We start from the raw sequence: 26,460 nt of genomic DNA, 5'->3' as shown, positions 1-26,460 counted from the left end.
TGCTATATCTGTGTTAATTGTGCTTTGGTGTTCGCTGTGTCCAGAAATTTTACTTGGTGGTTGAATTGTGGAGAATCTAAGCTTTCCAACAATGTCTAACATGTCTATATTGGTAAACATTTTACTGGTGTAATTTTTTATGGATTCTGAGTTATTAGTAAAAATGAGTTATTAGTCGCCGGCGACCTGTTTTAAAAGTGGGTTTTGAGAGGGTAATGAAATCACGCACAATATCTTATAGTTAACTTCCCTTGATGTTCAAGGAAAGTATAACTTTCCTTAAATATCAATTTAATTTCCCCTCTTTATTTGTGTAATCAGGACACAGTGGTAAACACTGAGTTATATCCAATTTACTGTGTAATGATTGAATCCCATACAGAGGATTGAGGCCAAAGACGGCTGAGATGAAACCACAGACACCATCACCCTTACTCTGTCTTAGTCTCTTGTTTCCACTTTTGTGGAGCAACGAACAGCACAACAGGGAGCCGTGAAGTAGATTGATTACACTTGTGATCACTCGTCTCAGATAATGTCCTTCCTTGTAATCATGCATTGTGCCTCTGCACTCTACAGATGAGATTATCATCAGAAGCTTTATCACTGTCTTATCCTGAATGCCACCCTAATTGGACAGATTAGCTTTTTTTGTTTGGGGATTTGATGTCCTGTACCTCTCCGTGTCATTGAACAGAAATGGCTTTGAACATCAGTTTTTACTGTTCCTTCTGTTTCTGTCTTAGATGTGTGGCCTTTACCCTAAAAAAGAGATACGATGTCTTATTGTCTGAGACTTGCACTTCAGAAATATTCACAGTTGTCATTTGTAAGGTGATACCAATCAAGCAACAAAAAGTTTTCCAATTCCAGCGGTTCTTTATCAAATCACATACTAGGTGCTACTGTAACTCAAATCACCTAGATGAGAGCTTAATTGTTCTTGGCTACTATTGATTTGGGCTTTTTTGTTACAACAAAATTGGTCAAAATCAGAAGTGAACCCCAACGTCATGGAACTAAGTTCAGGTTTCATTGCTACATTCCTTTTTAATCAACAGTAATTGTAAGTACAAATTTTGCCATCTAGATAGCAAATGACATTGCATCTATATGGTGTGTGCAAAATATAGTAATTATTAAAAAAAAACTTCTATAACTTTGGGTAAACAGAATTAACAGCATTTACGGTGGAGCAGCCGATGTAGCAAACAGTGGAGAAATTTTCTGAAAGTCATCTGAACTGCTCTGTAGTTATTGGCTATGATGCATATCAGTGGATAGCTGCAGGGGTCCTAACTGACCTGTTAAAGCTGTCTTGGTAATTGTTTTCATTGTCAAAGCCTGTGTGCCACCACCTTACATCCTCCTTCATTCCCAAATTTGTCACTATACTAGAACACAAACAAAGATCCTGTTAGAGAGGTGTTAGGGAAACGGATGGGAATCCTTTGTGGTGATTAAGTGTGGCATTATGTAAATACGCCTATCTGGTGCTAATTGCCTCCGCTAGCAGGATGAGAATATCAGACGTGAGGGAAACAATTCACTACTTCTCCAAGCAAAAAGAAACTGTAATGACACCTGGCATTTTATGCCATCTCTACTGCAATCTGCAAGCAGTTTCAGCTTATCTGCACTTTATAGACAAGGAAACATTAAGCTTCTCTTTCTGCAAAATCCCTAGTTTGTCTAATTTGGGGATAATGCTCATCTGTTTAAAAAATCTATCAAATTAATGGTTCAATGGATTTGTTATAATATGAAAATAAAACAAGCAATTACAGCAAGTTAATAATACCATAATGACAACTAAATTAAACATTATGTAAAAGTGTTTGGAATTTGCAATAAATACTTAATATACTGAATATATACAAGTAATTTAATACTGTGTGCCTCCTTCTGTAATTACCATTTCTTATTTCCAGCCCATAAAAGGTATTTTATCAAAGCACCCAAGTGGTTTGGGTTCAATTAGCAAATGGATAGCAGTGTTACTGTATGCTCATGCCAGCTTGGCCATTTTGCTAAGAATACCACCTTACATTCTACCCCTTCCCCCAAAAAACAATTACCAGCTATAACCAAATAAGCTGTTCATCCATAAGTTACACCTGACTAAATGCAGATTTTGTCCATAATTGCATTCACTCCTGTCATTTTACACAGTACCCATATCTAGGATGGTGAAATCTTTCAAATTAAGCACTAGGATTAGTTTATGCGTGTGTAAATCCTTTAAACAAATAAACCCTACTTCTATCAATAACCTTGAAGTGGCCAATTAGCTCCCCTTAAAGTCGGTTTCAGAACTTTGCAGCACAGTCGCATAGAAGAGATGAAACAAGACTTTTAGCATAATCGTCTCACATCCAGGCATTATCCTTTGATCAAATAGGAATACTCTGCGGATCTAATTTCACGCAGAAGTGATCATAAGCATAACAGCAGTTAAAGATGGAGCTGGAGAAGCTGCTGCAGAGGCAGTGTTCCATCAAAAGGCTGAATCTTTGGAGTGAGACCAGTAAGAACACAGAAATGATATTTACTCAACTCAGGAAATAGCTTAATTTAAGTCAGCTTACATATTTAGAGTGCTCTGCAAAAGTATTCATACCCCATTTTTACATGTTGTCACTTTACAATAAGGACGCTCATTACATATACAGTATATATGCTGTTAGGAATAACAAAGTAAGAAATTTGTTTTCAAATTAAATTTGTTTATTTATATGGTAATGATTCACAACACGTCATCTCAAGGCCCTTTACTTAGAAAGTTCAATCAAATCATTCAGATAAATTGGTTAAAACCTTTTCTATATGAGAAAATTCATCAGTTTGCATCAAGTCGAATAGTTGCAGTATTCACTCTCCCTCAAAGTTTAGTTCATTTATATAACGCCAAATCATAACATATGTCATCTCAAGACACTTTACAGAGACAATTTAGTCAAATTGTTTTAAAGTTCAAATAGTTTTCTAAGGAAACCCAGTTGGATGAGCTTGTGGAGACAGTTGACATTTGCTTATATTTTGTAGTTGACTCTGCAGCAATCCCACATATCAAGCATGCATGCAGCGACAGCTGAGAAGAAAAACTCCCTTTTACCAGGAATACACCTCCAGCAGAACCATGTTCATTGGTACGGATCCATAGATACTTTCAATGTTAGAAAAGGTTACATTACACTATTTCCATGTGACTTATCTAGAAAAAAAAATAAAAAGTCATATCAAAAAGGATGGAAAAGAGTGCACACAGTTAGTCACTCTCATAGGTGAGCCCAGAGCTGTCTAGGACAGAAACTAAAAAAAGAAAGAAGGCCCAACATTATGATCTATAATGGAAATTGGTGATAGCAGCAGCCCAGCTGATGCCTCCATCTGTGGTGTCAGAGACAAACATAGTGCCAGGTGAGTTGAAGCTACTACGATGAAAAAAAGCACCTCTCAAATACTGTAGATTTGGAGTAGAATCAAGCAGAATAATAAAAAGTGGTCACTATGTCCTCCAGAAACCATAGCCTATAGCAGCATAACTATAAAGATAGTGCAGGATAAGAGCCATTCTAATTATAGATCTGCCTACCCTTCTACTATTAGAAATTCTTGGAACAACTAGTTCCACAGCAGAGTGGGAGTAAAGTGCTCTGTTAGGAACATGAGGAACAATCAGATCTCTGATATAATAGAGATGGGTTAATTATGGCTTTATAAATGAGAATGACATTTTTTTAATGTATTCTGCATTTAACAGGAGGCCAAGGAAGGGAATATAAAACAGGAAAAACATGATATTTCTTTTTTATTTACCTCAGGACTCTGGCTGTGGCATTTGCATCAGGTGGTTTTACAGTTGGATATAGATTTTGTGGATTTTCTGGTAGGAAATACCTGCAATAGTCCAGCCTTGATGTAACAAATATGTTGAAATTTTTTTAGCATCCCTGCTGTGCAAGCTATTTCTAATTTTTCAATATTCTAGAGATGAAACAAAAGAATCCAGGAAACCTTTTTGCTATGGGATTTAAATGACCACTCTTGATAAAAAATAAAACCAAGGTTTTTTTTTTTTATGCAAGATACAACTTAAGATACAAAATATGATTTCTAAGGTGATAAAGTGTGGAGTTGTTTGAAAAGATTTCCCACTCTAGAAGCCAAAAGCTTTGGCTGGATGTACAGTATATGAAAAAGACCAGCTATCTTAGCAGCCATAGTGTTTTCATACAATTCACGTTGATTGATTTAATAACTCCCCTCTTTATCAGGTCATATTAATTAACACATGTCAGCTTGTTTATAGCCGGAGAGTCACCTTCTGATAACTCAGCACCTAGATGATATAGTAGATTGCCCCTCCAATCATTGAGAGGACATTAGCAGTTAATTTCTCAACTAATTGCTGCCCTGGTTTCTGATGAGATGAGGAGCTAGAACTAAACGTAAAAAAATAAGAAGAAATAAGAAGAAATGAGCACCCCTGATCTATTTTTAAACAAAATCCTTTGTTTTTAATGCTTACTTGTCCACATTGGATGAAAACATTTGCTGCAAACACAAAAATCTGTTTATGCTAGACATAACAAATCTGTGTGTCTACAGATAACAAATCTATTAGACCCAAGGACAACAGGTAATAGAGTAATCTACAATCCGTTTATGGCAATTAAATATGAAAGCAGCAGTGCATTCATGAAGTGACACTCTACCACTTCTGCTGCTCAACAAAAAACACAAAGAGGAGAGCTAACATGTGGAGCTCCTCTGCCTTTGTCCTCTTAAAATAGCCGTCCTTGTACTGAACGATCACAGCAAGAGATTGGATAATAAACACACATAAAAAGGCATCCAATGAATTTCACAGCATATTGAGAGAGGTGATACACTTTGAGCGAGTTGTGCAATAAAGGGAGTACTCCGCTCAAGATTGGTGCTCAAAGAGGAAAATTGGCAGAATTCATCAAATGTTCTGCCAACATTAAACCTCAGCAGTGGCACGTTGGGTCTTTAATGGGAAAGATAGCCCAGGGGGCCTTGTGGGGTGTGTTTTATGTGGTTGGAGGGGTTAAAGGAGGCCTGTGCATTGGTTTATGTAGAGATGTTGAGGTGATTTTCAGATTTCCCTGGTGGCATGACCACTCTCTCTTTCTGTTTCATGTCACTGGAGCGTTGCTGGAGTCACTGGGACAGTAACGGTGACTGTCGACAAATGATTTATGTAGTCATAAGGGCTGTACTGTAGCATATCTCTGCCCGTATTTTATTCTGACACTTATTATTGAAATGAGACATTTGGGTGTAAAGAGTAACTCAATCCATTCTTTTACTCAGTGTATAAAGTACAAGTCATGTTCACATTGAATTTCCTCTCTCTCATATTTGCAAAGTCTTTTGGGAGTATTTCATTTCATTTCTCATGTAAATAATCTTATTCTTGCCTTTATATAGCTTTTAAAGATGAAAATGCTTATTCATTGTCATACGCTGATGGGAGAATTACAGCAACCTGACACTAGCTACGTTTACATGGACACAACTAATCGGATTGAAGGCCTGATCAGATCAAAAATGTTTCATGTAAACATGTCAGACTGAAGGTTCTAATCCGATTCGGTCCGATCGGATCTAAATTTAATTCCGAAAGAGAGAGGTGGTTTTTGCTGATCGCCATTCCGATTGGCGTCCATGTAAACACCCATTCGGATCTTAAGAGTAAAATAATCTTCACTGCGCATGTGTGCGATGTCAGCGTGACGTTTTTCCGCCTTGTCAACAACAGGAAACCACCGGTCGCTCTCGCTCTTGTTGTGAACAACATGGCGGGAGGAGTCTAGGAACGCCGACTTATACACTCAAGTTCATTTAAAGCTGCAGGAAGCAGGAATTTATCCTCCTCCTCTTCCTCTTTTCTCTCTCCACAGCCCACTCGCTCTCCCACGCCGGTTCAATCGCTCATTCTCTACATTTTCTCTCGGACATTTAGCTGCCAAGCGCTTTTTTCCTCCTCTCTCCTTTTTTCTTTCCGCTCGCTCCGAGCGCATCGTTTGTCAGGCCTCCCAAAAACCAGACGCAGACAGAACTGCCAAGTTTGGCAGGAAGTTCTGCGCATGCTTAAAAGATTTAATCTGATTGGTACATGTATACACACGTCATGATCGGATCATTTCATTTAGTGTCCATGTAAACGGAGATTTTGAGTTTCCGATCAACCAAGGTTTGGATCGGATCGGGGAAATTTTGCACATGTAAACGTAGCTAGTGTTCTTTATTCAGGCGGCAGTGAACTTCTATAAGGAGATCATTGTAATCTTCTCTACCATTGCAAAGGTTCAGATGAGGAAATCTAACCATGTTTTTTTCATTATACAAGGAAACTGTCGTTTCATTCTAGAATGTAAATCAAACTTTGGTTCAGTTAGGTGTCATGTGGTTTGTACGGAAGAGGATTAGGGCCACTTTTTTTTTTTTTCAGTATAGCATGGGAAAAAAGTCAGAATTCTGACTTGAATCTTTTTTATTGTCAGAATTCAGTCAGAATTCTGAGATTAAAGTCAGAATTCTGAGAAAAAAGTAAGAATTCTGACTTTAATCTCAGAATTTAGAGAAAAAAGTCAGAATTCTGACTTTTTTCCCATGTACGGTAAACTGAAATAAAATTTAAAAATCAGTAAACTTTTTTTTTTTCCAGTGGCCCTAATCCTCTTCCGTAGGTTTGAGCATACTGATGCTTAAATAGTTACTGATATACAGAGCTGAGGCTAACCTGAACCCTTGTCAGCACCAATATCTTTAAGTAAAGCTAGAGCCAAGATCAATAACACCTTTGACAGATTTCAATTTAAAGTGATTTTTTTTTTTTATAAGAAATACAATCTGGTTAAAAAAAAAAAACTAATAGCAACATAGAAAATCTCAGATTTAGAAATGACATATAATTTGTTGGTTATATATTTATTTAACAAAAGACAACCAACTATGTTAAAAATGGTTTAAACCATTTCTGAAATGCTTCCTAAAACTCTATGGTTGCATATTTCCACTGTTGTTTTAATGATTTATCTTTAGTAATACGTAAGGTAGTAGAACACCTCCTTGCCATAACCCTAATCTTTAGGACCCACCACAATTCTTACATGAAGAGAATGTATATATTATATTATTATGCAATTATGAAGAAATAAATACATGATAATAAAGCAATGGTGTATACAGGGCAGTTATGTGCAATGGGAAGATGGAGGAAGGCAACAAACTAAAGAAGGAAAGATGTTCACCGTCGTCTTTTCAGTGATAAATACAGCACAGCTTGTTCGTCTCAACATCTGTTTGCTGGATATGCTTCACACTTTGTAGTTTTACTGCTATGATCCTGAAGAAAATCTGGGCTGAGTTTTATTGGGTTTGAAAAAGAAGGGAGGATATTTGTTTTCTGTTGGTTTTCAGCACACACACAGAATATTTTAGTCCAAGCTGCAGGCATGCTTAAATATTCAGTTTGCTTGGAATTACTATCAGAAAGAATTAATATTAGCTTTCTAGAAAATCATGCTTGTTAGTAACCACTATCTGTTCACAAGTGTAATAAACAATAATGCAGCCAAGTAATATTTATAACTAATTCAATATTATACCTTAAGCAGGCCAATGCTGTTAATATTCTTTAAATTCATTGATCTGTCAGAGAACTCTTTCTTTTTCTAACTAGCAGTAAAAGGAAAATTTTAAAGATAAGTACAGTAGGTATTTTCTTTGTCACTTTCTGAAATATTTGTTTACAGGATATACCATATACAAATATGATTTTAACAACAAGTCACAAAATCAGACATCTTGTGACCAAACATGTTCAGCTCAAATCAGCTTCTAAAACAGTTTTATTAAATCCAAATGTTAATCAATTCCTTCCATTCCCATACAATCAGATAAAGCTGACAGATTGTAATTCTACATTATAATGAATTACGGTCTAATTAAGATAATCATATCACTATCCTGAGTCTGCATGAGGTGATAACAGACTTATTGGGTATTCAGATAACAGAATCAGAAACAGGAAAAATAGAAAACCCCAGTACACTTATTATTTTTTTTTATTATTTGTTTATTTGACAGGGACAGTACAAATAAACATTGCAACCAAACAGGTGGCCGATGTTCAAGTACATAAGGCTTGTAGCCATGGGCTAATTTGCAGCCTTCGTCCCTGGTTAGGCTTTTAAAAGGTGTTAGCATTAAGGGGGAGGGAGGTTAGTAAAGACACACAGATGCATAAAAAAAACAAGAGAAGTTAAAAACATAAAAATAAAAAAAAAGCCATTTTAGTGCTCACACTCTTGATTGTCTTTGAGCCTTTTTTCAATCTTGTGGAGAAAAGTCGAATATCAGTCTGTGACTTAAGCTCCAGAGGCATCTACAAAAGTAAAACAAGGGTAGAGCAGTTAAGTCCGGCCATTGGATGAGACAATGACTGAGCTACACAGAGAGAACAAAGGAAACTGAAAAAAAAACTCGGAATCCTTGAAAGCATATTATTAATCCATTTTCCCAACAGCTCCCAGGAAGACGGAGTTTCTCAGCTGGAATCCCCTCGACATCACACAGCTACACAAATTGGTGCACAATAGAGAAGCAGTTTTTTGTGTGTGTTTTTATGTTTTTTTTTCTTGCCATATGTACAAATAGGTGATTGTGGTTATTTATTTTGCCCCCATGTTAATTCCTTTATATATTGGACTCTAAACTGTGCAGTTAAAAAAAATGTTCAGTGAATGTGGACCATGGGTGGATACATATTTTCCAAAATGAAACCTTTTTCAGAATAAGAGAAGGATCCATACCTAAGCATCATGTGACAAATGATTGGGTCTAGAAAAAAACAACCTCACTGCAGCGCAGGGAGAACAATGAAAAAGTATAATAGACCATGTAGTGTTTTTTTCTTTTGTTCCCAACCCACTAGTCATCTGTCCAGGTTAATCAAGCTTAAGCTCTTTCAATTCTGGTTATCTTTATTATTCACATTCATTCTCAATTTTCGGTGCCTTTTTATGTAATAGTAAATAAAAAAGCTACACAAACACAGAGAAGGTTCAACAGATGACAACATACTTAGGAAAAAGCTCCCCAAAAAGGTCAAAAATGAAAAATGCAACTCTAAGCAGCTGACATCATTGCTCAAAACTCCCAGCTATTCCATCTACGGGGCTCCACACAGCTGAGTAGACCCTAACAGTGAGGGGTCATGTTGCCTCTTCCCAAAAGATGAGGCCCTAGATCAGGATTCTAACTGGCAGCCATAAGCACAGCACTCCTGGGGTTGGATGACCTACATATTTAACTTTCTCCATCTGTCTGTACACACTTGCATCTCTGCAGGCTGCCACTCAAACCAGCAGGTGATGGCACTCAGCAGACACAGTAGGCTGTCTGTAACGGAGGCTTACTGCCTGCACACAGCACCCAAGGCTGAACAAAGAGGAGCATAAGGTGCTGCTACGATCCTGATCACATCGTAAACCTCAGATTTAAACACAAAAGCAATTCATTAAGATTCAAACAGCTCCATGCAAACTGCAAAGTTAGAGCATGCAGTTATTTCAGGGGCATAGAGCTAATGGACTATTAGTGTTTGCTGCCTTAGGCTTGCTTTCTCCCTTTGCAGAGGAAGTATATTAATCGTTTCTATTTGTGACTCCTTGGATGCTGCTGGCGGTGTTTGTCCCCCCTGTAACAAAAAAAAGCAACCAAAGCAGAGTCTGATGTGGCTGAAGTTGTCATGTTAACAGATAAACAGACTGCACTTTCCAACTACCATCACTATATTAATCTGCCCCCAGTCACTGGCAATATTGATAGGATGGCAGCAGTTGATGAGACAGCAGCAGTGATAAAGGAGGGACCTGAAGAAAGGCACAAAGCTGCTTCATGTTTGTTCCACTATGCTTGTCTTCTATCCTAGAGGATAAATGATAAGATGGAACGGAGGTAAGAGCATCTCCAAGTCCGTGTTACGCTGTAGGCAACAGCAGCCTCAGAGTAAGAGCACTGATTGGAAAAAAAGAGTGACTTTTCCCAAAGTTAGGTTTGTAGTTTAGCAATAGCTTAGGACATCTTTAACTGTTGTTTGACATTAACCAGAGCGAAGACATACTTCCTTCCTCTGCCAAAAACAACCTTATTTTATTTGGTTTTTGGCAGCTGAGGGACTTTGCAACTGAGAAATGAAGGAAACAGAAAAAAGTGGCTTGATTCTTCTGTAACACCATGCTAAGCTGGTTGACTGCGTTTGTTGTTGGGAAGCGGGTGTTTGTCTCAGGGGCTTTAAATGAAAACACATTTCTCTCCTGGCAGCAGCCGCCTCATATCCCCATACAAACAGCCAGCAGATGTGTCTTGATCCAGGATTCCTGTCTCGCCGTCCCATTTTCTTCCAACTTCACATTTACCTGATCGACTCCCATCCCAATCGGTGAACAAATGATCTCTCCTGAGTAACTGCCATTGTTTGGTTCCAGGCTGATAAGATAATTCATGTTGACTTGCTGCATATGGAGCAGTTGGGGACATGAAGCAGCTGTGAGGTTGCTTTGGACCCGCTGACGGCTGCAGCTGCAGCTGCTAAACAATTTGTTGCAAATGATTTTGGTAGCCAAATTTTTTTCGTGAATCTAGTTTGTATTATCATATTTGCATTCTTACTGCTGTTTTGTGTTTATGTAACTTAAATGCTATTTTAGAGGGATAATTAAGGATGTGCTGAGCCAGGATGTGTGAAATGCCCTGTGCTGTTTTATGTTTAAGATTCCAGAATTTCCATCGATTCTTTCTCATCTGCATTCGCTGGATCTTGTTTTAATGCAGACAAAACCAGAATCCTGGTAATAATCTCCAAACTTTATATTTATCTCAAAAACGTATATATATGTAGGTATGTTACAGATTTGTGACATTTATAAGAAGGCGAAGATTCTCAGTCATCCAGGTCATATTCATTCCCAAAAAAGAAAGAGTTAAAACAATCCACTGGACTTTGTTTTCCAAGTCTGAAGAAGTTTCGCTTCCCATCCTGGAATCCAGGATGAACGGGTGGACCTGTTCGTTCATTCCAATTTGCATGTTTTCAAAACAAAAACAAGGCTTTGATGGGCTACTGTATCAAACCTCGAACTCAACGCTATTCCTGACATTTTGAATTGGATGGGAAACAAAATCATCTTCAAACTTGGAAACAAAGTCCAGTGGACTGTTTTTAACTTTTTTTTTGGACATTTATAAGAGTCACTGATATCTTAAACCGTTAATAACCTGTTGTAACAGAGACTGAATGTGTAAAAAGTTGTAGTGAGGGAATGCAATTCTCATCATGGCTGTGTACATAATGCAGCAGGTTTGTTGCATATTTGCAAGAAGTTAATCACTGGCTGTTAGTCATTATTATTATGTGTTTTGATTATACTAAAGATTCAATTATGGTGAAAAACATCGGATCCCTCTCTGACTGATCAGCAGCTTTAGTGTCAGTGACTAGTTAAACTAAATATATTGTAAATTGAGACAACATGCAAGTAAGATATAATATTACAAGATAAGTAACATATGAAATAACTTATAATCTTTTTGTGGCATTTAACTTTAAAACTGGGAAAATGTTCCTTTAATGGATAACGGGTTAATGGTGGGAAATCAGTTTAAAAACCTGACTTGATGACATGTTCCGCAGACAGAATTTTTGATCTCTTCTATAAACATATCTTAAAGATCTTCCATCCCATCTGTGAGACACCTACACATCTTGACAGTTTAACAATGCTTATTGCATTCAAGCGGGCAAAATAAATATGGCAAAGTCCTTCATGCAGGACTTAAGACTGCTTAATATTCATGCTATTATTTGGGATTAATTGCTCCATCTGGCTCTGTTCAAATTCAGTAAATAAAAACAAAAACAAACTCACACTCCCCCTCCTTCTGTTCTCCTTTACATGTTTGCTGTTTTTATTGTGGCTGTCAAGTACGATTCCTGAACGGTGTGGCTTGGAGGAGGAGGAGGCTGGACCAGACAGTCAGTACCGGAGGGAGAGCTGGGAAATGTGATAATTTTTCTTGGGTTCTGTCAAACGCTATAGGCTGCCTCATTTGTCAGTTCGGCTCCTTTGTTTCCACCAGGCTGGATGTTGTAGGATTAGGCTGAGGAGCAGGAAACAGAAACGCAAAGAAAAAAAAAAATAAGGGGGACAGTTAAAGCTAAATATTATGGTGCTCAATGATTCTTTAATGCGTTACAAAATTCTAAAATATTTGATGTAGTTTTTCATACATACTGAGTTGTCAAAAAATGAAGAATATATGCAAAACAGGGGAAGGAGGGAATAGGGGGGGCTGTTAAACTACACACACTTTCTTTCCTTTTTTTTTCTCCAAATCGTCTTGCAGTTTCACTTGAGTACTGTTGACCCAGTTTATCTCCCACGCAGGTGATTAATGCAACTTCACAGCAAACAAAGGTCACCTCTGGAGACATTGGAGCAGGTCAGAGCACAACTAGAGCTAAAGGAGGCGTCTATGAGGAATGTTACAGCTCAGATAATAAAATCTTCCTGGTGGAGCATCACTAAGTCTCTGGGGATCCAAGTAGAGTATTAAAAGAAACAGGAAAAGATGGACACAATGTAGGCTTCAGAATAACATGTTTTTAAAAAGATATTTTTGGAAAACATCCATAAATTGATTTAAATTGATTTTTAATCTGTGTCATTATTGTATTTTTGTATCAACAATTCAAGATGCTTACCACCAAAACACCAATACAGTTAAGTGCATCACAGGAACAGATTAATATCTAGAGTAATAGGAGGAAATGGGACATGAACCTGCAGCTTTTGCATTGCAGGATACCGTTCCTACCAAGCCACAGTCACCTCATGCAGAAATCTCTATAGTGTCTCCAACCATGCAGGTTACCCCTGCCTGCCCTGCTTTTCCAGACTGCATGCTGGGCAGGTCATTGTTGTGTCTCCTGTCCTACATATAAATTGTACATTGCAGGCTCATGTCAGGATGATGTAACGGTTCATAAATCAGTTCTGCACCTGCTTCCTCCTCTGGTTCGAACTTTCTTCCAAATATTTTACTAATCTCTATCGGAGAATCGTTCAACAATAACAAGCGCATCAAAACGACATTCAGGCTTCACGCTTAGAGTTACTTAATACATTATTAAGTTAAATAATACATGAAAAGTGTTAAAAATTCACTAAACTCTATCTCGTTCTAATCACTTTAAAACAAAAGGTGTTATTTTCTCTTTTTTTAATACTTGCTAGTATTTCTCTGACTGTACTCGCTTCACGTGGCTATGTTTATTACCTTTCCCTCAATTAGGCTTCCAAAAAAGTAAAAACTGCAGAAACCTGAGGGGTTTCTTTACATTTAAGGTTAAACCCCCATTAGTTTAGATTTATCTTTGAATTTTCCAATATAAACATTCAAAGGTAGAAAGTGCAACAGAAGTGAAAATTCTGTATGCAGTTTTAAATTAATTCAGATTGCAAGTATTTAACATTTTGTAGAAAATGTGAAAAAGGCAAATGGAAATAAATAATAGTAAAATTGCACTCCCTTAATTTTATAAAGGTCAAATGACTTGCTCAAACCTTTCTCCCTCACTTTGTATTTGGTACACCTCCAAACACAGGACACAATTTTGGTTGGTAAAAACATAATAATTCAATAGCATTGCTACACTTGAAAAAGGCTTTGCTAATCAATGATAGTAGCAAAGTTTTTCACATTTACTGCAAAAAAATCATCATGTATAAAAATGATCTACTTTTAATAGTCAGCAGGTGTTTTGGATTTACAGAAAACGTGTGAAAGTGTCGGCATTCAACTGGGATCCAGAGATCATTTATGCTTGGATGTGTTGAGGATTACTTGATATCATACTGAGCCATTTCCCACTGGGTTTAAATCACTGAGATATGTTTTTGTGACGAGCATGAACAAAGGATTAGTGGTGGAATTTTTCTCAACTCTAAAACAAACAAAGCTCCTCTGTAACAGTTCCCTTCTGGTTGCTTCGTCGGCTGCTTCTGAATTTAGGTCATGGTGTTCTAGTAACAGTAAGGTGATGTGTTTTTATTTCTGCCAGTATGCCCAATCTGCTTATTTGGATGTTTTTCAGCTGTTTCCTATGCTTCTTCATTTCAAGCACGTGAAGGTAAATGGTTCCTTTAGCTGTTTTTTTTTTCACCTTGCTTTGTGAGGAAAATACTTTTCTCCAAAGCCACATTTAAATCAACCACTATCTATAATTATGCTGCCTTTGACTTACTTTTTTTAGTTATCTAAATTATAATCTCTGCTTTCAGCAATTCTTCTAAAGCAAGCTCTCCCGAGGTATTCCAGATTCGTGGTTTCGCCTTCAGAGAAATTACTAGGCTAAATGAAGCTATGATTTTCTTTATGTGAGCCAGCTGCAGTGCAAATGGTTTTCAGTCTGACTGAAAATCTGCTCATTTTGTGGAGATGAGGGTGAAGATGGAATGAGTGAACAGAAGCCATTTGGGCTTTGATCTAATCTTCTGATAATGTTGCATCAAACTCGTAACTTGTATGTGTGTTGAATTGGTGAAGATTTCTCTGTGATTGACTGTTGAGAAGACTTAAAAGGGATTAAAAAAGGAAGACTAATTATTCTATCTGAATGCATCTATGCACGTTGGAGTTGTACAGAGAGAACATGGCAACATTTCAATTACTGACAAAGTTTGAATCCAACCTCATCTGTGGCATTTCAGTCAAAATAAAGCACTTTTTAAATTGCTATGTTAAAATGTGTGCAATATTTTCTGTCGTTTTTAGGTAAATGGGAAGGAGTTGTCAAAATCGAGCCATGATGAGACTGTGGAGGCCTTCCGAGCTTCCAGGGACCCTGTCGTGGTGCAGGTCATCAGGCGTACCCCCAGTGGCCGCCCTCACGGCCCCCCTCAGGAAATCCATGTGGTGGATGTGTGCACACAGACAGACATCACCTTTGAGCACATCATGGCGCTGGCAAAACTCCAGCCTTCGACCCCTCCTGTGCCTGATGTCTGTCCCTTCCTGCTCTCTGACAGGTATGTCCAACCTGAACCCATAGGGATTTGTTTTATGCAGCAGTGCCTTGCAAAGGTACTAAAGATCCTTTATCAAGCCTTTCAAAGTCACCTACAGTTAAATATCACCCAACAATGCCTTTAGCGCCGTGTGTATTAATTTGTTGTGAAATATAAAACTGTCTATCTTTCAACCCAGAAGAAATACACTTGCTTTCAATGCAAATCCATTTCATGATGTTTACGATTCAGATTACTTCTGAAGGCTGAACCAAGACCAAGACCTATATATTTTCACGACTAAGATATTAACTTTAAAAGAAAAGTTTCTTACGTGTGCAAATTAGCTGCTAAAAGAGCCTCTTGGTCTACTGACTTTAAGCCGTAATCCTCGTGCTTCATTAGCCTCATGAGACCATCCTGATCTCGCAAGCTAAGGTTTCAAGGTTTCACTCGCAGATCGGTCTGGCTACTCTCCGTTAAAGAAAATTTGGAGGCGTTCACCAAACGAACGTCCAATCAGCGTTGGCTTTGAGGCGGCTTGAGGTGTGACGCAACCAGAAGCGTGACAGTTCAGTCTAAAGAACATGGCGGCTTCAGCCGATGAAACTAGCGTTAGCGTGGCTATCGAGCAAGTTTTATCGGAATTAAAGAGTATTTCTTCACTGAAAGAAGATCAAAACACTGCTCTGGAGGCTTTTCTTAGAGGAAAAGATGTTTTTGCTCTTCTCCCGACTGGTTTCGGCAAGAGTTTGATCTATCAATTGGCTCCTCTTTGTTGTCGCTCTGTTAGTACGTCATATGCTTCGTTGATCTGATTGGTTTATTTGGCCCGTCTATCACCAACATAGGCCAATCAGCTAACCAGTATTTTCGCCCCTTCCCAAAATTACTTCAACGGAAGGTTTCCGTTGAGATGAGATGGCGGAGTCAGGTTACTGCTTCATATCACTCCTTTCTGGTGGATGTTTTTTATTGGACACACACAGCACTGATTAATAAAAATGAAATTGTTTTATAAAAATGATTAATAAATAAGGTCATGCTGCAGGAAAAGTTATGTTTATATAAAACCAGTTGTTTTGGAAAATTGTTAGGTTTTTTTTTTAGAGAAGATTAGCAAAGAAAGTGAAAATACTGTACCCTTTTCTGTTGTTTTCCTCTATCATTCTATAAAAACGAAGCATGATTATGTTTTATATGTTTCCACCTGTTTCATGACATTCAAACCCATGGGAGAATGTGAAGGAAGCAAACAAAGAAAACCGTCTTATGTTTAATATCTCTTTTTTTGTCACCACATAAAAAGCTTAATTCGGTGGAAACCAGACTTTATTGCCTCTAATTTAATTCTGTTTACATGATTGTATTTTTTTATGATTTAATTTTTGTTTATTGCACTTTAAGGCAGCCTGTTCATGTAATGTGCTCAATGACAATAATAGAATTATATATATATTTTTAAATGTTTGGTCCCATGTTATGCTACGTTATGCTACATTAGAAAATAAAAAGCATTAACAATGAGGCCTACAGACTAGGTAAGCAGCCTTTACTGAAAATCTCCTTATTCAGCCTCTCTTGATAAGCTGTTTTGGATCTGTCATGAATCCACAACCCGCAACCATGACAACCAGTAAGAGTTCATAAAAAAAGCCTGGGAAACATGGAATAATACATGAGATGAAGTTCATAGCTTCACCACTGGGCTCCAACAGACCGCTCTGGACAGCTTGTTTCCCCCTATGACATCATAAGGGGAATGCTTTTCAAAATGACAATTTCAAGCACACATTAGCTGAGAGGTTGAGAAAGGCAATGATAGATGTGAAAGTTTTTTTTTTTCATATGTTAACATCATACATCAGCCTCAGGACTCATATAAATGTTACAAGATATTTGTAAAGGGACTGTGTGTGTGTGTGTGTGTGTGTGTGTGTGTGTGTGTGTGTGTGTGTGTGTGTGTGTGTGTGTGTGTGTGTGTGTGTGTGTGTGTGTGTGTGTGTGCAATAAGTGGGCAACATGACTTTGAACCCCATCTTTCTCTTACGACCTCTCTCACTTGCCTTTAGAATGCACAAGCTGCTCAATTAAATTGCAGAAACCAAAACAGTTTGCACATCTTAACATTTGCACAGCAATCTTTGTAGATCACCTGCAACTATCACACTTATAGCACACACACACACACATAAAAAAATTGCAGGTGCAATTTAGCATCCCTTGTAGGTGTAGGTGATAATTATAAACTCTTTCGTCACAGTTTAAAGAAAAATATTTGAAGTAATGGGGAAATAATCTGATGGATCCTGATGAATCCCAGGTCTTTCATTGGGAAAGGGGCTTGTGATGCGTCTCAGAATTTGGTGTAATTTCCAACATTTGTATCATTCCAAAATAAGCCAAGTGATAATGATATGCAACATGAAATTTTATTTGAAAAGCTAAGAACTTGGAAGGTGTGGCTTAAAGGTGTATAGTAAGGTTATATGCTGATACAAAAAAAAAAAAAAAAAAATTTATTCATCATGGAATAAGGTTATATTACACAAGTGTCCATCCTGATAGTGTTTTATTTAATCCTTTTTGAGAAAGAGAAGTCAGCAGCGGTTGCGATGAGCAGACATGGTGCTGAGTGCTTGCAGTACCACAAAACTCTCATAAAGGCAAGATGGTGATTATTAAATATCGGACTTTCCTGCAATGCCTTGCGAAAAACAACAGCTTGGTTTGTTCGAAGACCAACTGATATTAATTAAATAAACTGTTCTAAAGCAACAAGTTGAAGTCAGTCCTCCACAGAGTTTTCTATCAGAGAATGGAGGGGGGGGGGGGGGGGGGTATTAATAAGACGTTTAATCATACAACCTATTTAAATAGTAGCCACATCTGAATGCCTCGTCAGCTTTAGCTACCACTCTAAGTTCACTGTGTTCTGAACTGTGTAGAAGTCTTATCCCTCTTGGAATCAATTATTTATTTTTATTTTTTTATGTTTTTCATACTGGATCTTGGACCTTTATTATTTCCACATTTCCTGGTTGTCACTTATGGCTAATCTGCAGAAGACTTCTTCCTTGTTTATCCCCTGTGCATATGCACAGTATTATACCTTTGTTCTTATTGTAGATATACACAAAGGGCTAAAGCTTAAAAAAATATATAATAACAGTATACCAGAAGGTCGTTGTTATCCTTCCGAGTGAGTTACTGACAAATAGATACAAAAGTTAGAGTCAAATAACATCTCCATGTACCTTTTAGTTCACTATACGAGTGTTATGATAGGGTTCCATGCTGCAGCCATTCCTATCTCTGTTTTTCAGCTATCATAGAAACTTCCCTTTAAAGAGTTTTAATGAAACACTAGAAATAGGAAACATTTTAGCAGTAGACTAATTAACCTTTGTCATTTTTTGCGTGTTTTAAATTCATCAGAAGACTTTGATGCTATGGATTTCTATATTCTGTTATTCAGGTGAAACATGTCAGTATTAAGGGTACAGGTCTATCCTGGTTTAAGTCATTCCTTAAACTCTACAATGACGTGTGAGGGGTTGCTGTCGAGTCAATGAGTCGAAGCAGTCAGCTGGTTTTCCTTTGAAAGCTTTGAACCAATCTGACTGTACGATATGGTTGAATTATCTCTGTAAAGTGCCTTGAGATGAAATGTGATTTGAATTGGCAATATATAAATAAACTGAACTGAATTTGGGAATCATGCTGTTTTTCATGATTCCCTTAAATCAAGCTTTTTCCAACTATGACTTACTAAAATAAACAAAACCGTATCTCAAGAAAATTATTGTCGTTATCCCTTCTTTACTGCACTTTTGCAACTCTGTGTTGTAAATTATAAAAGGCCTGTACTTACACTCACCGGCCACTTTATTAGGTACACCAGCAGCCAATCACATGGCGGCAACTAGGTGCATTTAGGCATGTAGACATGGTCAAGACAATCTCCTGCAGTTCAAACCGAGCATCAGTATGGGGAAGAAAGGTGATTTGAGTGACTTTGAACGTGGCATGATTGTTGGTGCCAGAAGGGCTGGTCTGAGTATTTCAGAAACTGTTGATCTACTGGGATTTTCACGCACAACCATCTCTAGGGTTTACAGAGAATGGTCCGAAAAATAAAAAAACATCCAGTGAGCGGCAGTTCTGTGGGTGGAAATGCCTCGTTGATGCCAGAGGTCAGAGGAGAACAGGTTCGAGCTGATAGAAGGGCAACAGTGACTCAAATAACCACCCGTTACAACCAAGGTGGGCAGAAGAGCATCTCTGAACGCACAGTACGTCGAACTTTGAGGCAGATGGGCTACAGCAGCAGAAGACCACACCGGGTGCCACTCCTTTCAGCTAAGAACAGGAAACTGAGGCTACAATTTGCACAAGCTCGTCGAAATTGGACAATAGAAGATTGGAAAAACGTTGCCTGGTCTGATGAGTCTCGATTTCTGCTGCGACATTCGGATGGTAGTGTCAGAATTTGGTGTCTACAACATGAAAGCATGGATCAATCCTGCCTTGTATCAACGGTTCAGGCTGGTGGTGGTGGTGTCATGGTGTGGGGAATATTTTCTTGGCACTCTTTGGGCCCCTTGGTACCAATTGAGCATCGTTGCAACACCACAGCCTACCTGAGTATTGTTGCTGACCATGTCCATCCCTTTATGACCACAATGTACCCAACTTCTGATGGCTACTTTCAGCAGGATAATGCGCCATGTCATAAAGCTGGAATCATCTCAGACTGGTTTCTTGAACATGACAATGAGTTCACTGTACTCAAATGGCCTCCACAGTCACCAGATCTCAATCCAATAGAGCATGTTTGGGATGTGGTGGAACGGGAGATTCACATCATGGCTGTGCAGGCGACAAATCTGCGGCAACTGTGTGATGCCATCATGTCAATATGGACCAAACTCCCTGAGGAATGCTTCCAGCACCTTGTTGAATCTATGCCACCAAGAATTGAGGCAGTTTTGAAGGCAAAAGGGGGTCCAACCCGTTACTAGCATGGGGTACCTAATAAAGTGGCCGGTGAGTGTATATAGCACTTTTTCAAGTCAGGAGACTTGGTCAAAGCCCTTTATACTAAATTTAGTCATTCACACACACACTGACACACTGATGGTGGCAAACTACATTGTAGCCCCAGCTGCCCTGGGGCTCACTGATAGAAGCGTCTGTATGTCAGACTAGATCTATCATCCTTATAACATTTATAAATGCTTCAAAATGCTGCAGCTCATCCTAAAACTGGTACAAAGAACCATAAAGATATCAGTCTAGCCTTCTGGAGTTATGTCTTAATTGGGTTCCCCTCTGCTCACACATTGATTTGAAAATTTTATTGCTTACCTTTAGAGATCTAAATGGTGTAGCCCCATCCTATCTATTTGATCTCATCAAGATCCACACACCTTTGAGAGAACTCCAGTCAGCTTGCCCGTTTCTCCTTGACGTTTTGAGATCAAAGTTAAAACGTTGAGGTTATTGAGCATTCACTGCGGCTGCTCTAAGACTGTGATATAACTATCTACATATCTGCTCTGCTCATAGCATAGAATCATTTCAATGCTTTTTATAAACTCAACTTTTTTCCCTGGGTTTTGACTTTAATTGCAATTGGTCCATGGAAATCTTTCCAATTTTTTTTTTTTTTTTTTTTGTTCTATTAAGGATTTTCGTGTAATTGTGAAGCACTTTGGTAAGTTGTTGTTTTTTAAATGTTGAAAGTTAACAAAATAATTTGACATTGAGACAAATCCTGAGCCTTTCCTTCACAGATGTAATAGATATTACGAGTAACAGTGATTATAACTGTTCAGTGATTTCTTATTATTATGATAAATTCCATTTCACTTTTATTTATTCATTTGGTTGACTGCCATACTGAGGAAAACAATTTGTTGTTGCTTCACTGGTATGACTTTGTCTTTGACAGTCTAATTAATGTGAAAAAATAGGAAAAGACATCATTAAACCATGAAGGAGAAACAACATTGTTTGTGTGACTTACATTACAAATACAAAGAAAATAAATAAATAAATGGGATAACAAGCTTCCGATGGGATTTCTACAAATATAGATTTCGTTGATAAATGGTTCTCTGATGTCTTTCCCATCTTTTTGCCCGAGACTCAGAAGGTAAAGAATGCAGAGAAATTAGCTTAATTAAAATAGTTTAATTAGATAAGAAAAGACAGTTGGTCAGCAGGCTGTTATGTGTTAATGAATACACATGGTGACCTCTAAAGTTTGATCTTATAAACATGTAAAGGATTGATCCACATCACAGTTTAACTTGACATGGATATTCAACCAACTAAATATTAGATTTTGTGAAAAAACTAATAGTTTCATTGCAACTCAGCAGGATTGGGTTTATAAGTAATTACAGTTCCCCTTAAATGGGACAGCTTTAGTTACTGTTACAGCAGTTTATACTGTATTTTATACTGATTTGCAAAGATGAACTGCAGCAAAACAAATGAACAAATAAGTTCTCTCTAAGACATGTAGGTTGCAGTCAGGGCTTGACGTTAACACCCTTCATCCCCCCAAATGCATGAATTTCAGCTATGGCAGGTAGCGCAGCTTATTTTTTGCAGATCTAAGAATTACTCCAACTTCCTTATTGAAACAATACATTTTTACAGAGGAGTTTAAAGAAAAAGAGAAATATCAGTTTGGTAAATCCCTATGGTAGAGTAAAGGTGTTTGATATTTGTCTAAATATCAGACTCACAAAGGGCTTATTTTAATTAAAAGTTTTACAAAAATCAACTTTAATTATAAGCATTCTTATAGGGTAAAGTCATTTCTACATAACAGAAAGTGGAGGATTTAATTAACACCTTTCATTGACCTCTTCTGTTCTGTTGTTTTTTTTTTCGTTTTTTTTTTTGTTCACGTATTGGTGTTAGACTTCTATGTTTTTATTTAGTATAAACCTGCTCTCTTATTTATCAGAAGTTGTTAAGAAATATGTTAAACCCTTGATATAAATACTTGAACAAACCAGTTGATTCTCTAAAAGTATGAAAAAAATCCAAATTCAGCCTAAGAAATTGTCACAAAAAACTAACAAAAATATTTTAAAAAAAAAATAATAATAAAAAAGAAGTAATACAGTAATAATATTGCCCTCAGATAAAGGATGTAAAGAATTCACAGCCAAAGAGTGATCTGTATGATATTCTGAGATTTCTGGAGCCGACAGCTTTTTCTTCTTAACCAAGCTCCACTTAGATTAGGCTTTTTCCTATGGATACATTTTATATATACAGGTAAAGGATTTAAATCACCTTATGAAGATTATCCTTTAAATCAGCTTAAGCTTTACTTTACATGCATAGACAGAAGCATAGGTTTGTTTTACGATTAATACATTAATACCTAATTTAACACATTTCCTTCGATTTCCCTTTGACAAACAAGACCTTCAGTCTGTTTTAGAGGGATTGTATGTTCTGGACTATTCTATGGAAATCTATCTCAACTATTCGTGTTGTAAAATGTAAAAACAAAATCTAAAGAGTTCACATTTCGAATTGTAAGCGTTTGAAAGAGTTTCAATTCACAAATTTTTTCTTCTCTTGTTATGTGTGGAAAAAGAGCCAAGGAATTGAAAGATATTCAAAGTGTCAAGAGAGGGTTTTCCTCAAACAACAAAAAATGAATTTGATCATTATTCTGTCTTCCTCATTTGAGTTTATTTTTGGTTCATCTCACAAGAGCAGAAAGCTTTGAAAAAGGAACATTAAGCATAGAGAAATATCTGGGCTTCACCTCAAGGGATCGAACATCACAAAAGCAGAGGAAGATTGGGAAATTCAATTCTAATCTACATCCAGCTTATATGATTACTTCTAAGCACAATAAACTTTTTAAAATGTGTGCATGTCATCATTTGTAATTTGGGGCTTTGTTAGATATGCAGAGATAAAAGCCCAGCTGGATTCTCCATCTGTGTAAAAGATCAATAAAACTCACCAATATGAACAAGGCTGGATTCTAGCTATAAACTAGTGTACATGAACCAATCAGAAACACTATGGATTTATGTATGTGTCGTAAAACCAGAATTCCCAAGGGGGGCATTTAGCCGTAATTGGAGCTGCTTAGAGGTTCACTTTGGACTCAGGTAATGTTTACAGGGTGATTAAAGTAAAATGGTCAATTAAAAAAACAAAAAAATGCAACTAAAAGCAACAGCCACAGGCTGAGTCCAAACTTAATCAACGTGCCTCATAAAGCAACATTTTCTTTTTCCTGTTCTGGGCTCAGACGCACCATCCAATAAACAGCCAACTTCATATAGATACTAATATGTTGAGGCTAGATTGTTTCATTTGTTATTTTATTGTTTAATGTTCAATCTCCTCATAAAAAAACATAATTAGTAGGAAAAATTCTGACATTTCCAAATGTTAAATTTATAAGTAAGCTGTCTTTTTGGATAGGACACATTCCTCTCCTTATTTAACGCTAACAGTTTTATTTTTCATTTTTTGTGATTATTTATTTACGGTCATTATCCTGGGTGGTGCTGAAGCTGCCACACATTCTGTTAGACCCCCACAATAGAGTTTTGTTAAGTGATTGAAAAAGGGATAATAGAATTACTTTGTACAGTCTTGGGGGTTCGTCTGTCAAAAGCATGAAGCAAATTACATAGTGTGGCTACACTGTTAATAATAAGAGGCTGTGCTTTTATCATGTTCTACAGCTGCATGAAGTCTTTAACATATCTATTATTCTGCATTGTGCAGTTGAGACAAAAGCAACAAAATGTTGTCACTTTGAGGTTTTGAGTTTGACAAATGACTAAAAGAATTATTATTATTATTCCACCAGTTTTCTATTTTAAACTTGTTTTGTCTTTGTCTTACTTATCTTTCTTTCTGTCTCTTTCTGCCCTGACAGCTGTCATTCCATTCATACAATAGATCCAGATTACTACGAGGGTACGGACTACCTCTCCCCGGTCCCGGCTGAAGGAGAGAGAACAGAGGAGCTTGAGTATGAGGTAGGAGCAGAAATCTGATGTGATGGCCAAAGAATGCTGAAGTTTTGCAAACGTTTAATTAGCCGCATGAAAACATAGTCTTTAAATTTTTATGACAACAACACAAAGTAGCACACATCGTTAATTGAAAGGTGAAGGATGAATGCTTTTAATCAGAAAAAAAGCTTTTCTGAAAATTCACCTTTCGTTGCAAGTGCAGCCACAGTCCTTGAGAGGTATGTTTCATACAGCTTTATACATTTAGAGATTAAAATTATATCCATTTGTCTTTTTCAAAATTGCATAAAATTAACCAGAATGCTGAAGAGAATCTGTACGTACAAAAAATTCTTAAAAATTAAACCAGATTTAGTTCTAGAATTAGACTGGTCAATTCTAAAACATTAGCATGCTTTGATCTTAACCACAGGTCTGCTGCCTTGAGAATGATTAACAACTAGGAAAGCACTATCACAGTACAAACCTCAGCCAAGTAGCAAATATTACTGCATATTACGACTTACATAGGTAAAACTACCTCATGATCTGGATCATTACCAGATTTTGATGAATTGTTCCTTGGCATGAGATGCACCTCTGGTAAAAAGTTAGTGTTGCACTGATACCATTTTTTTGCCCTGATATTAATACCCGATACCTGGCTGTGCAGTATTGGCCGATGCTAATACCGTCTGTTTGAAATTGATGTGTATATATATGATAGGGGTTGAACGGTTCACAAAATCCACGGTTCGGTTCACAGTTTCATGGTCACGGTTTTCGGTTCGGTTCAGTATATGTTGATTGTTAGCCGGACATGTTTGTTGTGTTGCTGTTAGCATAAACAAAACGTGTTGCACAATGCTTGCACACTGTTTTTATCCACAACTTTTTTTCCGCCGTCATCGTAGGTCACTCTAAATGCAAAGCGCTCCCATACAGCAGACCTATAAAGTGCTGCTGGCGCATCTTCCAACTCCTGTTCTTTCCCACTCGCCATACCCACACAATTCTCCACAACAACTGATTTTTTTCTGCTACACCCAGCTACGCTGCTTCGCTTCTTCTTGTTTACTACTGGTGGTTGGCTTTGGTAGCAGTACCGCCACCTTCTGCTCTGGAGTGTACACGCTTCACCTATGAGAAAAAGGAGCAGCGCATGAACCGAACGCGACACACGCGAACCGAACCGAGACAGTCGAACCGAACGGTTCGGACGGTTTTCATAAACCGTTCCATCCCTACTTTTTATTGCCTACCTTAAATGGGTGACAATAGCTGAATAAACATTTGGCTCTCAAAATGGCATCGTGCCCTATTTGTTGGTACTCGCTAATACTGATACCACAATTTCTGTGCTAATCGGGGCCCCACCTAGCCTCGTGAGACCATCCTGATCTTGCAAGCTTTCAAGGTTTCACTCGCTAATCAGTCTGGAGACTCTCCGTTAAAGAAAATTTGGGGCCGTTCACTAAACGAACGTCCAATCAGCGTTGGCTTTGAGGCGGGTTGAGGTGTGACGCAACGAGAAGCGCGACAGTTCAGTCTAAAGAACATGGCGGCTTCAGCCGATGAAATGGCTATCGAGCAAGTTTTTTTGGAATTACAGAGTATTTCTTCACTGAAAGAAGAGCAAAACACTGCTCTGGAAGCTTTTCTCAGAGGAAAAGATGTTTTTGCTCTTCTCCCGACTGGTTTCGGCGAGAGTAGCCTTGCTTGTGGTTGTGTTTTCATCGTCTCTCTGTTAGTACGTCATATGCTTCGTTGATCTGATTGGTTTATTTGGCCCGTCTATCACCAACATAGGCCAATCAGCTAACCAGTATTTTTGGCCCTTCCCAAAATTACTTCAACGGAAGGTTTCCAGATGGATATGCGGAGCAAATCCATCTGGCGGCGTCAGATTAGACCCCGCCCGACCCTTGTATCAGTATCGGTGCAACACTATAAAAAGTTATTTAAAACCTGTTCTTAACTATTCATGTAATCCAGCAAACAAATAAACAAACACCTCTAAAAATCAATATGTACTGACTTGACAGGAAGGGATCAACACACTCACTGCCTGCTTATTGCTGCAGTACAATATTCTTTAGTTCAGAGTTACTAATGGCTGAGCAGACATGGTGCCTGGCCTCTGACTGCTCTGATGTATGATGATTGCTCAACTCTCCCTCCTTCTATGCGTTTAATTTGAATTTGTGCAGAATGTTTCTAACCACAAAGCGTGCGGTTTTTCTTCACATCCTAAGCAGATTTGTTCACCCACTCGTATTGCTGCGGCTCCAATGTCAAATACAGAATGTAGAACTGTTTAGTATCTGTTTATGGCA

At 37.8% G+C, this 26,460-nt stretch overlaps 1 protein-coding gene across 1 annotated transcript in view; it reads left to right on the top strand.

Moving 5' to 3' along the window:
• The window catches only part of LOC119799108 (PDZ domain-containing RING finger protein 4-like), a 104,150-nt gene that overhangs the window by 48,624 nt on the left and 29,066 nt on the right, over window positions 1-26,460 (top strand). The window contains exons 2-3 of the mRNA XM_038308853.1: window positions 14,872-15,125; window positions 24,046-24,148. Of these exons, the coding sequence (XP_038164781.1) occupies window positions 14,872-15,125; window positions 24,046-24,148 (357 nt within the window). The remainder of the gene's footprint in view (window positions 1-14,871; window positions 15,126-24,045; window positions 24,149-26,460) is intronic.

The sequence above is a fragment of the Cyprinodon tularosa genome, unplaced genomic scaffold (genome assembly GCF_016077235.1).
Source record: "Cyprinodon tularosa strain WSP-4 unplaced genomic scaffold, ASM1607723v1 ctg65, whole genome shotgun sequence".
Lineage (NCBI taxonomy): Eukaryota > Metazoa > Chordata > Actinopteri > Cyprinodontiformes > Cyprinodontidae > Cyprinodon > Cyprinodon tularosa.
Note: the sequence above shows the minus strand (reverse complement) of the source record. Positions and strands in the feature narration are given on the sequence as shown.